The sequence below is a fragment of the Eptatretus burgeri genome, chromosome 7, assembly GCF_056783735.1.
Source record: "Eptatretus burgeri isolate ZD-2024b chromosome 7, Ebu_testis_v1, whole genome shotgun sequence".
NCBI lineage: Eukaryota > Metazoa > Chordata > Myxini > Myxiniformes > Myxinidae > Eptatretus > Eptatretus burgeri.
The window spans coordinates 105867134-105880241 of record NC_140967.1 but is presented as its reverse complement, the minus strand read 5'-3'; the positions used below and the strand labels follow the sequence as shown (position 1 = coordinate 105880241).

Sequence of the window (13108 nt, the reverse complement as noted above, 5' to 3'; positions counted from 1 at the left end):
GACATAGTGAGAGTGTGAGATTTGTGAGGAAAAGATGATATTGGCCTTGTGGTTTCTTTCACACTCTCCTCCATTCTTTTAAATATCTCTTCTCTTGTCTCTGTAACTGTCTTGCTGAGTTTGTCATCTTGAGCTCTTCCTCCAGTATTTCACAGCTACCGCGCACCACCACCACCACCTAATGGTGTTCTCCGTCTCTTCCTCTGAATGTTGTTATAACCACCGAGACCTCTTGTGCTGTGATGTATGTACCTGTCGGAATGTTTTTTTTTGTCCGACAGTTTACCCTTTGTCCCATTTTGTGTCTGTTGACCCTTTGCCTCTTGTTACTTTGCTCTTCCATGACCTCGATACCTGCATATCAAAGAGTGTGGTACGCATTAGTACTAACTCCTGACGAGATACTTGTGGTGTTTGCATGCCATAGGTCAGATGCCTTGATCCTGACACCGAAACTAAACATTTGTATTTATAGCGCCTGAGCGTCTGTACCCGGCAGAGAATGGAGTTCTAAACGGTGCTCTTCTTCCTCCTGAGTGTACAGCACGTGGTTTTTGAGTTGCCATCGTTTTTGCTTTGACGCTGATGCAGTGCCCCCTGTAGGCTAGAGCAAGAATTTGTAATTTGCTCAGGATGCTGGCGATGACTCACCTGCTCTTCAAAATGATATGCAAGCTGAGACTTTATCATGTTATCGAATATTCCCATCTCACCCCCAGTCCCAAACCTATGCAGTTAACACCATGAGCACTGTTTTACATGTTGTTGTTGTTGTTGTTGTTGTTGTTGTTGCTGTTGCTGTTGCTTCACACCCACAATTATTCCCACCTTCTCGTGGAAAGTTTGACCCAAGCCTTTCACGACCCACCCGGCCAGGCGTGACGACTGTTTTACATTTCCTTTTCTTTTTCCTTCCATTTTCTCCTGTTTTTACTCCAGTTATCATAAATTGTTACCCCACGTGCGCAAAGCGAAAAGCGGGGCGAAGCACTTGTTTCACGTCCGTCCGTCCATCCGTGTCTGCCTTATCAGTTTACGATTGTCAGTTTGTAAATGAGGAACGGCTTATTTCAATTGTACGTTGTATTTTGAACATGAAGAGGAAGACAAGTTTCTCGTTTTACCCTATGCTCTGGTTTCTGAAATGTGTCAGTCGTTTATGATAATGCATGCATGCATGGGTGCACCGGAGCGTGGTTAAGGAGAGTCATGTGACCCACCCATGTTCCGATGCGGTGCTGTGCTGTGTTGCACCCGTGTCCGAATTAAACCTGTTGTTCCCACTTCAGAGCCTTCGGCCCTGTCCATTGAGTACATTACAGTGGTGACGAGGATGTCCTTGTGCATCAGCATATTGCAAGAATACGCAGTGGGGGAGGTGATTGGGGAGACCATACCGATCGTCTGAAGCAGTACTTCGTGGCAAACAAAATGGACACCGATGAGGACGCTGAAAGGCGGAGAGCCGTATTACTGGCCGTATGCGGCGCCCCGACGTGCAGCCTCATCAAAGATCTTGTTGCCCCAGCCAAACCTTCTGACAAGTCGTATGAAGAGCTCATCAATCTCGTGAAAAGGCATGATCACCCTAAACCGTGTAACATCTCGAGATAAAAATTTGATACCCACCGTCGTCAAGATGGTCAGTCAGCATCCGAGTTCGTGGCTGATTTACGCCGACTCGCCGAACACTGTGAGTTTGCAGATAAACTCGAAGAGATGTTTCGTGATTTCTTGATAATAGGCATCAATGACGACTCAATTCTGTCGAAACTCCGACCTGAATCCGACCCCAATTTAGCTAAAGTCATGGAAATAGCCGCTGCATGTATGCAAACTGCCGAGAGCCTGCGTGTGATCTCTAACAAGTCAAAAGTTATCCAGCAGGACCCATCGGTTAACAAGGTAACCTTTGGCTACAAGCAAAAGTGTTTTAGCAAGCTACCAAATTCACCTCCACCTCCTGACATTTCTGAATCTACCCGGAAGGTTGGGGTAACGTGTTGGTGTAGTGATTGTAATTATCAAGCTTGCCAATGTCGGTACAGGAATTATACCTGTGACAACTGTGGTGAGCAGGGTCACTTGAAGTGTCGTTCTTGATTCAAGTTGAAGAACTTGTCTCCTGCTTATCACATTGGGGTGAACCCTGATGCGGCAGACGATAGGTCACAGAGCATAGCCTGCAGCCGAGAGTCAAGTGAGGAACTTTATGAGGTTTTCTCTGTTGGAACAAAGAGCTCCGATGCTCCAATTATAGTTGATGTAACAATCGATAAGATCCCGGTGAGGATGGAAGTTGATACCGGCACTTGCAGATCAATTATGAGCGAGAGCGAGTTCACCTCATTCTACCCTCCGAGAAAGGCTCCTGCACTCCGGCCTGTATCTCCTGACTTGAGAACATACACCAAGGAGGTGGTTCCTGTAGTTGGCTCAGCTAACGTAACTGTAGGATATGGAAACAGCACTCATGTCCTACTACTATTGATAGTGAGTGGAGAAGGAGTAATCCTCTTCGGCTGAGATTGGTTACGAATAATCAGACTTGCTTGGAGTGATATAAACAGTCTCCAACTCTGATGCTGGATACGATACCGTGCTCAACAAGTACCCTGGCCTGTTCAGCGATGGTGTTGGCACCTTTGCAGGGCCCAAAGTGAGGATTCATGTTTCTGCAGATGCTCAGCCATTGTTCCATAAGATGAGACCTGTACCCTACATGATGCGATCAATGATCGAATGTGAGCTTGAGCGCCTACAGAGTGAGGGCATCATCTCACCAGTCGAGTACTTCGACTGGGCGGCAACTATCGTTCCAAAACTCAAAGCAGATGGAACAGTGCGCATTTGTGGTGACTACAAAACGACAATCAAGGGCTAGTCAAAGCTTTATGGCTACCCTTTGCCCAAAGCAGAAGATCTGTTCACCACTCTCATGGGTGGCTAGACATTCACTAAGCTTGACTTGACCAATGCCGATGCTCAAATGGAACTGGATGATGATTCCAAGCACTACACATGCATCAACACTCATCAAGGACTCTACATGTACAACAGATGCCCATTTGACATGTGCTCTGCTGCACCAATCTTCCAACACAAGATGGAGACATTATTGAAAACTGTACCAAAGACAGGTGTATTCCAGGACGACATACTAGTGACTGGCGAATCACAACATGAACACCTCGAGAATCGAAACAAAGTCCTCAATCGGCTGTCACAAGCTGGGTTACGCCTAAGGCGTGAGAAGTGTACCTTTATGGCACGTGAAGTTGAATACCTGGGTCATCAAATCTCCTGTCAAGGCATTTTGTCCTCTCCGAGCAAAGTTGAAGAAATTGCGAATGCACCAATGCCACAAAACATTTCAGAACTTCATGCATTCCTGGGTATGTTGACCTACTTTGGTAATTTTCTGTCTCAACTAAACACAACCGTTGAGCCTCTGCATCTTCTCCTCAGGAAAGGCCTCTGGAAATGGGAAGCTGCCCAAACAAGAGCGTTCAAGGCCACTAAAACCATGCTGTCCTCCTCGCTGTTACTTGCCAATTACGACCCATCCAAGGAACTTGTTCTCAGTTGTGATAGCTCTTCATGTGGCATCGGGTGTGCGTTGTTGCAAACAAATGGAACCGGTAATCTCCAGCCTGTTGCGTATGCATCACAAACCCAATCTGACACTGAACGCCGCTATGCTCAAGTAGAACGAGAAGCGTTAGCAAGTAGAACGAGAGGCGTTAGCGTGTGTCTGGGGCACCTTGAAGATGCACCAATGTGTCTTTGGAAGACATATTTCCATTGAGACTGATCACAAACCCTTGTTAGGTCTCTTGGGAGAAACCAGAGCCATTCTGCCCACATCATCAGGTCGTGTACAATGTTGGGCGTTGACCCTTGCCGGTTATGACTATTCATTGGTTTACCACCCGGGTAAGGAAATGTACTGTGCTGACGCGCTCAGTCGCTTGCCGCTTCCTGTAACCATCCCAGAACCTCCACAATCTGGCGATATCATTCATCTCATGGCTCATGTCATTCACGATGAGGCGCCCGTAACCGCGAAGCAGATTGCTTGTGCTACCAATAGCAATCCAGATTTGTCATAAATTAAATGCTGTGTTATGTCAGGTGATTGGGCATCACTACCGGAAGGGGCGAAACCGTACCACATCCAGAAGGATGGGCTCTCTTGATGCAGACTGCCTGCTTTGGGGTAGCTGAGTGATGGTTCCGCCTAAACTCCACGGGAAAATTATCAGTGAACTCCACAATGCTCATCCTGGCATAGTCACCATGAAGGCTCTTGCCCGAACCCATGTTTGGTGGCCTGATTTGGACAGTGACATTGAGTCAAGTGCACGCCATCGTTACACTTGTCAAGACACCGCCACCGTCTCCATTGGCCATGTGGCCGTGGCCATCAAAGCCATGGTCCAGACTATACATTGACCATGCTGGTCCATTTCGAAGGAAGCTTTTCCTTATCGTAGTTGATGCCCACTCCAAATGGATTGAAGGTCTCATGGTGATACCATCCTCATCCTCTGCTGTAACAATTGAATCTCTACGTACCATGTTCGCGCAACATGGTGTTCCGAACTCCATTGTATCAGATAATGAATCGTCATTAACGAATTTAGAGTTTCAGAACTTTTGTAAAATGAATGGCATTAAGCACGACACATCTGCCCCCTACAAACCTGTCAGTCATGGTCAGGCCGAACATGCTGTTCAGGTCATCAAGAATGGTCTAAGCCGCGTCAAGGAAGGCTCCATTCAATCCCGTCTCACTCGTGTGTTGCTCAACTACCGCACCAGACCACATCAAACCACCGGTCACTCACCTGCCAAGCTTCTGATGGGTCGTGAATTAACAACATGGTTATCATTAGTGCACCCGGACGTAACGGTCCAGGTCGAGAATATCAAATATCAACAGTAACATAATCACAACCAAACGTCTGTACACCGCAACTTCCAGATCAACGATCCTGTGTACGTGTTGAACTCCAGATGTGGAACCAAGTGGTTATCTGGCATCATTATCGACAACATTGGTGAAGTGATGTTTCTTGTGAAGTTGTGTGATGGTAGATACATGCATAAACACGTTGACCAACTCTGGTGACGTAATGGGGAGCCAAACATTGAACCGGCTCAAGTGCCTTTGTCACCCACTCATGTATTAACCACCTGCGTTTGAACCTGAGGTGTTTCCTCATGAAAGCATTTCACCCATCAATGTACCTGAACTCCTTCCCGACCCCGTGTACCCCTTATTGAGAAACCCACAGCAGTTGCAAGCAAGGACAGCCCTCCACTCGCCCTTAGAAGATCAGCTCGTGTCTGTAAGCCTCCTGAGCATCTTGATTTGTGGAAAAAAAATAATAATAATAATAATAATAAATAATAATAATAATAAGCGGTGGGTTGGGGGGGGGGAGATGATATTTATCAGTAGTTTATGATCATGCATGCATACATGGGGGCACCAAGGCATGGTTGAAGAGTCATGTGACCTGCCCATGTTCCGGTGCTGTGCTATGTTGTGTCCATGTCGGAATTAAACCTATTGTTCCCACTTCAGAGCCTTCATCCCTGTCCATTGAGTCCATTACAGTTCCATCCTGATTGCACATGCGCAGAGAGGAGAGAGTAATATTTTTACTCAGCCGACGTGGCACAAACCAATGTGCAATGTGTTGGATGGGGTGGTGTAATAGACGCTGTGTCAACGGTGGTGAAACATGGAATAAATTTATTTATACGACTTAAAAAAAAATATAAAAAATTTTAAATTGAATTTTACATACATGAACAATGTAGAACACAAATCACCTTCTCTGCACTTTCACAAACCCTTCGGTTTAGCTGTACTTGACCGTGTTAAATTAGGTGGTGTATAAGACTGCTTCAGTGGCGTTAAAGTTCCAGAATTTTTTTAACGATCATTAAAATCATTATTTTTATTAAAGTTGAAGTGTATATTTGAACACTGCGTGGGGTAGCGTATTCTATGAACTATGTAGTTGATGTTGTTCTTCTTTTGCCTCCAGTGATTTTGCTCCAATTTCACAACTACTCTGTCCGCACAACATTTCTGCTTTCTTTGTGCTTCGGTCTCACTTTGTTTTTCATTCCCTATTAATTATATACTAGATCCACAACGCGGGGCGACTTCGTACGAGCAAGTTAAAGTGGACGATAAAAGAAGTGCACGTGCGCACTCGATTTGTGTGACGCACAAATTGCTCCGAGTGCGGCCGAACTCAAGATGAGACGAAGCGCTTATTACGCAGCAATTGTGACGCACCAGGCCCCATTGTACCGATCCAATCAATCGCATGAGGAATTATACCCCCCCCCCCTCTCGTGCAGGTGTCATGATTTTGGTTTTCAACCAAACATTTGATATCCAACATGTCATTATCCAACAGCAGTCTCTTGTTGTGTATAATTTCCCGAGGAAGCACACAGATTGCGAGTTAACCCTTAAAGGTTCCTCAACACGACGTTTACATCACCGAGCTTACTTTGGGAACTTTTGATAGGCCCCAAATTGTGTGTTCGTTTGGATTTCTCATGGAAACATAAGTTTCTGCTGTATTTTACCAAAAGTGTAATATTAGTCAGGAAAGGTGATGGGAATGAGCGATCGTGTGCGACATCAGACACGGCAGTTTGGTGAGCTGAGTGAATTGCGCCACAGGTGTTCTGGGTAATAGGTGTGACGAGATCGGAGTGAATGGGCTGAGTGGAGGATGGTTGCAATGAGTATGTTCGAGTGGATTTTAATTGTGAGACATTTATAACAACGTGTGTAATTTTCACCAGTTAATTGCATTCTTGATGTAAGAACAATTTTTTTTTTCAGGCCCAAAGGCACTGGATGCGTCATTGTGTGCAAGCAGGTAAGACTCGTCATGGACGGTTACCTGTCGACGATGCTCCGTCACTTGACCGTCGTCGTGCCTGTGGTCGGCAGTGCGATGAAGTCGGGAAGCTGCTCATGTAGAGATGGTTGGCTCGCTTTTCTCAAAGCCTTCGACTCAAATGACCACCTGGTCTCGAGGGACGGTCGTGTGGTTCAGTTTTAGTTTAGACCTGAGTGTGCAGTTTTTCAACTGGACCACTCCTATGGTTTTCAATATGGCATTTTAGTGAAAGGGTTGCTCAAAGTAGATCTGCACCCTTTGGCATAGCAACACAACATTGTTAAATCTGTGTAGAAAACATCAAATTGGCATGAACTCGAATTGCATCACCTTTGTCCACAACTAACGATGCATCAATAAATCTTTTGTAGTGTGCGTGCGTCCTGCATAACTCCAAAATCATGAAACCACCAAGAGTCGGCAAGCTTTCGCCGGCACTCTGAACAAATAAATAAATTTCTGCCCAAACTACTGCTGGGAGAGGGATGGCAAACCTCCCAGCATGACCCCGGGCCAAGAAATTGCTTTAGCAGAACCAACACTGTATCACACACAGAGTGTGGTACATCAGTCAGTATAAAATGGGTTCGGTTTCCTTGTGTTTCATTTGTTATCTTGCCAAAACGAAGTTTTTGCAAGATATGTTAGTCAGCTTGTATGTTTGTTTTTTTTTGTCTGTAATCACGTATAAAAAAATTCTGCAGAACACAATTATCATTGGAAATTTTTGTAACTTCGCATATCAGAGGCCTATAGAGGTCCCTTTCAGTGCACAAAATTTTGAAGGTCAAAGGTCAAGGTCACTTTGTTGCAAATCAGGCGAGTCAACGAAACCCTTATCTTTTTGAGTAATTTTGATCAGATCGTCTTAAAACTTCATGGGAATATAGTTCATGGTCTGGCACTCAGCTGATTAATTTTTGGTGGCGATTGGCCTTGACCTTCATATGTTTTTTTGTTATCTTGCCAAAACGAAGTTTTTGCAAGATATGTTAGTCAGCTTGTATGTTTTTTTTTTTGTTTGTTTGTTTGTCTGTAATCACGTATAAAAAATTCTGCAGAGCACAGTTATCATTGGAAGTTTTTGTAACTTCGCATATCAGAGGCCTATAGAGGTCCCTTTCAGTGCACAAAAATTTTGAAGGTCAAGGTCAAAGGTCAAGGTCACTTTGTCGCAAATCAGGGGAATCGACGAAACCCTTATTTTTTGAGTAATTTTGATCGGATCGTCTTAAAACTTCATGGGAATATAGTTCATGGTCTGGCGCTCAGCTGATTGATTTTTGGTGGCGATTGGCCTTGACCTTCATATGGTTTTTTGTTATCTTGCCAAAACGAAGTTTTTGCAAGATATGTTCGTCAGCTTGTATGTTTTTTTTTTGTTTTTTTTTTTTGTCTGTAATCACGTATAAAAAATTCTGCAGAGCACAGTTATCATTGGAAATTTTTGTAACTTCGCCTATCAGAGGCCTATAGAGGTCTCTTTCAGTGCACAAAATTTTGAAGGTCAAGGTCAAAGGTCAAGGTCACTTTATCGCAAATCAGGGGAGTCGACGAAACTCTTATTTTTTGAGTAATTTTGATCGGATCATCTTCAAACTTCATGGAAATATAGTTCATGGTCTGGCGCTCAGCTGATTAATTTTTGGTAGCGATTGGCCTTGACCTTCATGGTTAGCGCCTGAGGTCAAACATATTTGACCCCAAGGTCAAATTTTCAAGTTTTAGGAACCATATCTTGTAGTACCTCAAATTGAACACCTCGATCAGTGCTTTCTAGATATGTCAAGCTTGAGACATTATGACGTCATTTGGTGACGTTATGAGGCAAAAGCATATTTTTCATGGTTACTCTGCAGAACGATTCTCATCGGAATCTCTCGTAGGCAGATATTCCTCAAGGAGTCGCTCCTGGTGGATAGCAGCTCTGTTCACCTCAGTGTGACCTTGAAGAAGTCACACGTGGTCACCTTTTGGCAAGATACGGGTCACCCTGCGGGTGACATTGGTTTATTTAATTATTATCAAGAATCAGGATATTTAGTTTCATTATAACCATTTTTAACTCACCTAGATTTTAGTCCGGTGAGCAGTGCCTGCAGTTGAGTGAGTTCGTGAGTCATTCAGTCAGTGACTCAGTAAACACTTCAGTCAATATCGCTTGAGCCAAACACACGATTTTGATGAAACTTGGCGACAATAATCACATCTGATGCCCAACAATGAAGGTGTATTGACCGCATCAAAATCTGTGCTTAAGGGGGACTATTGGGGTGGGGGGGGCAGGGTGTTTCACCCCCCCCAAAATATGTATTTGCTCTCTTCTCCAAAACTACACTCACAATTACGAAGAAACTAGACCAAAACCTTCATCACCCGTAATGTACCAAAGTGTTTCGACCGCATCAAAATCTGTGGCTCAACATACCGGGGGAAGGGAGGGGTTGCCCCCCCCCAAAAATAGGTATCTAAAACTACACGCATGATTGCGATGAAATTTGACCACGATCTTCATCACCCGTGATGTTTCAAAGTCTGTTCACAACATCAAAAAAAAATTAATGGTCTAAGTGGCTCTGTAGGGGGTTTCAATGACTGATCCAGGTGAACTTCAGGACGCACGCATGCACAGTGCTATTTTTACATGTGTAGTAACAACAGTCAGAATGATAAGTTTCATTACTTATCTGCATATGTGCTTAATAAATTACTAACACATAACTTAGCATATATTCGGCCCTCAGCATGTTTAGCGATAGCTATCAGGGCACTCCGACTTGGAACGCTTCCTTCCCCCCTTCCTGATCGACATCCACAGCTGGGTTAAAGCATGGAGGGAGGCCTGTTACGCAAGGCAAACAAAAGTATGATAAAACTGCTTGTCCCCCCATTTTCCCCAGTAAATGAGATGTTAATTTTATAAATTTAGGAATTCAGGAGATGTTTTTCAATAAATTGCCTGATGGAGGTGTATTGACCATATCAAAATCCAAGCTTGTTAAGGGTGACCATGGGTTTTAATATTTTTTGGGATTTTTTTTTGATTTTTTTGTGGGGGAGAAGAGGGTGAACACGAGGGATTGGTATCATTCTAATTTTGTCAATTCTTAACATCTTGTTGCACTTGTGATGTTTGTGTATCGAGTGATTGTTTTGTTGGTGTAGCTCGAGTTTATTTTAAATTCAGTTTTATCGTCTGATGTCTTGTGATTGGATGTGTGACCAACACCAAGACACATTCCTTGTGTTTTAAATTACAGTTGGTGAAATAAAGATCTCCCTCTTCTTCATCTTCTTCCTCTTCGTCTTCCTCTTCCTCCTCCTCTTCCCCTTCTTCTTTCTCCTCCTCTTCCCCTTCTTCCTCCTCCTCTTCCCCTTCTTCTTCCTCCCTCCTCCTCTTGCTTTCTCTTCTTGTACGTGAAATCACATGTGTGATAATCACTGCCGCGATACATGAGCCAGGCCTAAAATCCTGTCTGAAAGCTTTTTATTTTTTACATCAGAGATAATAACACAGGCTTGTTTTTCTGTCTTGGATGACAGTCTCCAGAAAAACTGATGGATTTCCTTGTGCTGCACAGATCTAATTATGTTTTCCATTTCCAGGTTTTTGCAATAAAAGCCTTCAACCACATTGCACCGTATGAGGCTTTGAGGGTACGTGGTAGTTGAAACCTCTCATACCTCTTGTAGACAATTTGTGCTTCTGTCTATTCTCACCTTTTGTTGCTCATTGCTCGTCAAGTTTTTTTTTTCTGCTTTTCTTTTGCCACAGATTGCATCGTCCCTTTGCTTTGCTGAAAGATGCTGTCAGATATGATTGGCTCTGTTTGTTTTGATAAGGGCAGATGTTCCGCTCGCTATGCTATCAGGCTGAATACAAAAAGCCTTTTAGTGCATTGTGTCACCGGCGTATAGAAGATTACATTATACTAGCGATACCCGTGCACATGCACGGGATAGCAGTACAACATAGCTGGTAGCAGACGACAGACCGTACACGGGGAATGACAAAAATACGCATTGTGCAAAATGCAAGTGGTACTATGGAGCGCCAAGACTTCCCAAACATTGTCGGCATGTCCGCTAAATGCCACAGCAGTTTCATAGGGATCGTGTGACGGCGAGCCGAGTTTTTAGTGTGCAAGCTTCGTATTATAATATAGATGTTGGTGAACCATCTACATTAAAGTTCATCTGTGTGCAGGCTCGCACATTCACTGACACACTAACCAATATAATAGCCTCTCTCGTCCCTTCAGTAAGGGGTGAGGCTAATTGGCCCTGGTGGCCGAAGGGCTTGAGCCCGGGCCAAAGGGTTTGAACCTGGACCTAGCCTCACTCCGCGGCCGAAGGACTTTTCCCCAGCAGCCAAACATCTTTCGCCTGGTTTAGCCTTGGTGCATGTCGTTTATTGTGATGGTCATTTTGTAATCTATAAATAATGGAGCAAGTGTTTGTATCCACTTTGTACTTTATACCATTGGTTTGACAGCTAGTATGACTCCATCCACAATTGTAACCTGAAAAAAATTTCAAAAAAGTCATACGTTCACCATTTTGGAAAGCCACACACATCTTCGGAAGTGTCATAAACGCAATCGCCATGCCCTCCCTATAAGTTTTCCGTTCAGTGTAAAACAACCTTAGCGACTGTTAAAAAGATAATCAAATATCAAAAGGGTGTAGCTGATCTGCCTCATTGGCCTTATGAAGGCGACAGGATGGATAGGTCTCAGGCTTCAGGCCGAAGACCTCAGACCTTTGGTGTTAGCCTCTGGCCCAGTGCAATTGAAATTATCCGAGTTATTTATTCGCGATGTATTGTATATGAACATAAGCACGACACATGCTTTTGCTTCAAAGACGTAACCCAGGTTGTTTTTGTTTTATTTTCGGGAAATATCGAGGCAGCGGTCTGTTGCCTATACACCATCCAAATAAAGGGATGTGTCAGAAGAACATGTTGCATTCTTGGAATCGGATCGCCCGAAGTTCAGATCCTCTGCTAGTCAATATAATTGGAAAGCATTTGATTTATTGATTTATTTTAAACTGAGATCCAATGCTAATGGTGGAGCTTGTACAGGTGTTTTATGCAGCACAAAGGCATTAATAGACATCATTGCATCTTTACATGCAGTACAAGTGTGGTTTGTTGTTTAAATGTTGATGCAAAACATTTTTGTTCTCCAGATATCATTGTCAGATCATTATTGCAAAACATTAATAAGTTAAATTTCTTATAATGGATGCTACGATGGCTGTTGAACGAAGTTTTTATTTTTTATTTTTTTTTCCCCACCCTTCACCTCCAACTTTGTTCCTTTTGTCGTCACCACTTGCTTTGTCTCTTCGTGTCAGCCTCCAAACCCCTCTTTCACCAACCAAGCCTGTGACTCCCTTCATTCTGGCCTTCCCTCGGTAGAATTGTACCCAACAGGGAGTGGAGTGTTGTGCTCCATGATTGATGTAATTTTGTTTTCCTGGCTGTTTTGCCCGTAAGGAAGCGTGCAGGCATGTTAAAGCATGTCGGTGTTGGGAACGTGCGTTCCCCTAAGGCGTCGGGCAAGGGCTTTGCTTGTGGTGCCATCTAATGTTGCTGCCTACTTGATCTGTCGTCATTTTATTTGCAGACGAACAGCGAATTTGAGTTCCATTTTGAACACTGTGATCCTGAGGACATATTACCCAACATCCATCAGGTCTGCCACTTCCGTTGGTCTGTCATTCTTCGTTCGTTGGAAATCCTCAGCATTTTCCTTTTGTAGACTTGTCTTGTCACCTCTTGCTTTTGTCTGACAGTGCCGTTTGCATCAAAGTCGTTGTGAGGATTTATTGCTAATCAATTGGAAGGCTTATTAGCCAGTAATTGCACATTGTTAGCATTTCGCTGTTTTTGCACTTCCTATTTGGCCTCCTCTGTGAGTGCGTTGGCAATGCATGCTTACACACAAGGTTGGGGCGGAGTTGCACGGCAGTGTGGCTCGCACCTCGTCCTCATATTGCGATGTAATCCACGAAGCCAGGTTCTTCATAACACAGACTATTGTCTCTGCTCAGCTCCTCAGGGCCTCAAGACTTGAGAAGCTGGGGGACAAGGCCGCCATGGTAAATACTACTCGTCGTCATCGTTGAGATGATGACCTCCAAATGAGGGAACTTTT

At 44.0% G+C, this 13108-nt stretch overlaps 1 protein-coding gene across 4 annotated transcripts in view; it reads left to right on the top strand.

The window, feature by feature from the left end:
- The window catches only part of NSMAF (neutral sphingomyelinase activation associated factor), a 186827-nt gene that overhangs the window by 9248 nt on the left and 164471 nt on the right, over nt 1-13108 (top strand). For all 4 annotated transcript variants that reach the window (XR_015060510.1, XR_015060509.1, XM_085890199.1 and 1 more), the window contains exons 5-8: nt 6881-6917; nt 10548-10598; nt 12578-12646; nt 13005-13052. Coding sequence is in view for 2 of the 4 variants with exons in the window: in XM_085890199.1 (XP_085746325.1) it covers nt 6881-6917; nt 10548-10598; nt 12578-12646; nt 13005-13052 (205 nt within the window). In the remaining 2 variants the exon portion in view is untranslated. The remainder of the gene's footprint in view (nt 1-6880; nt 6918-10547; nt 10599-12577; nt 12647-13004; nt 13053-13108) is intronic.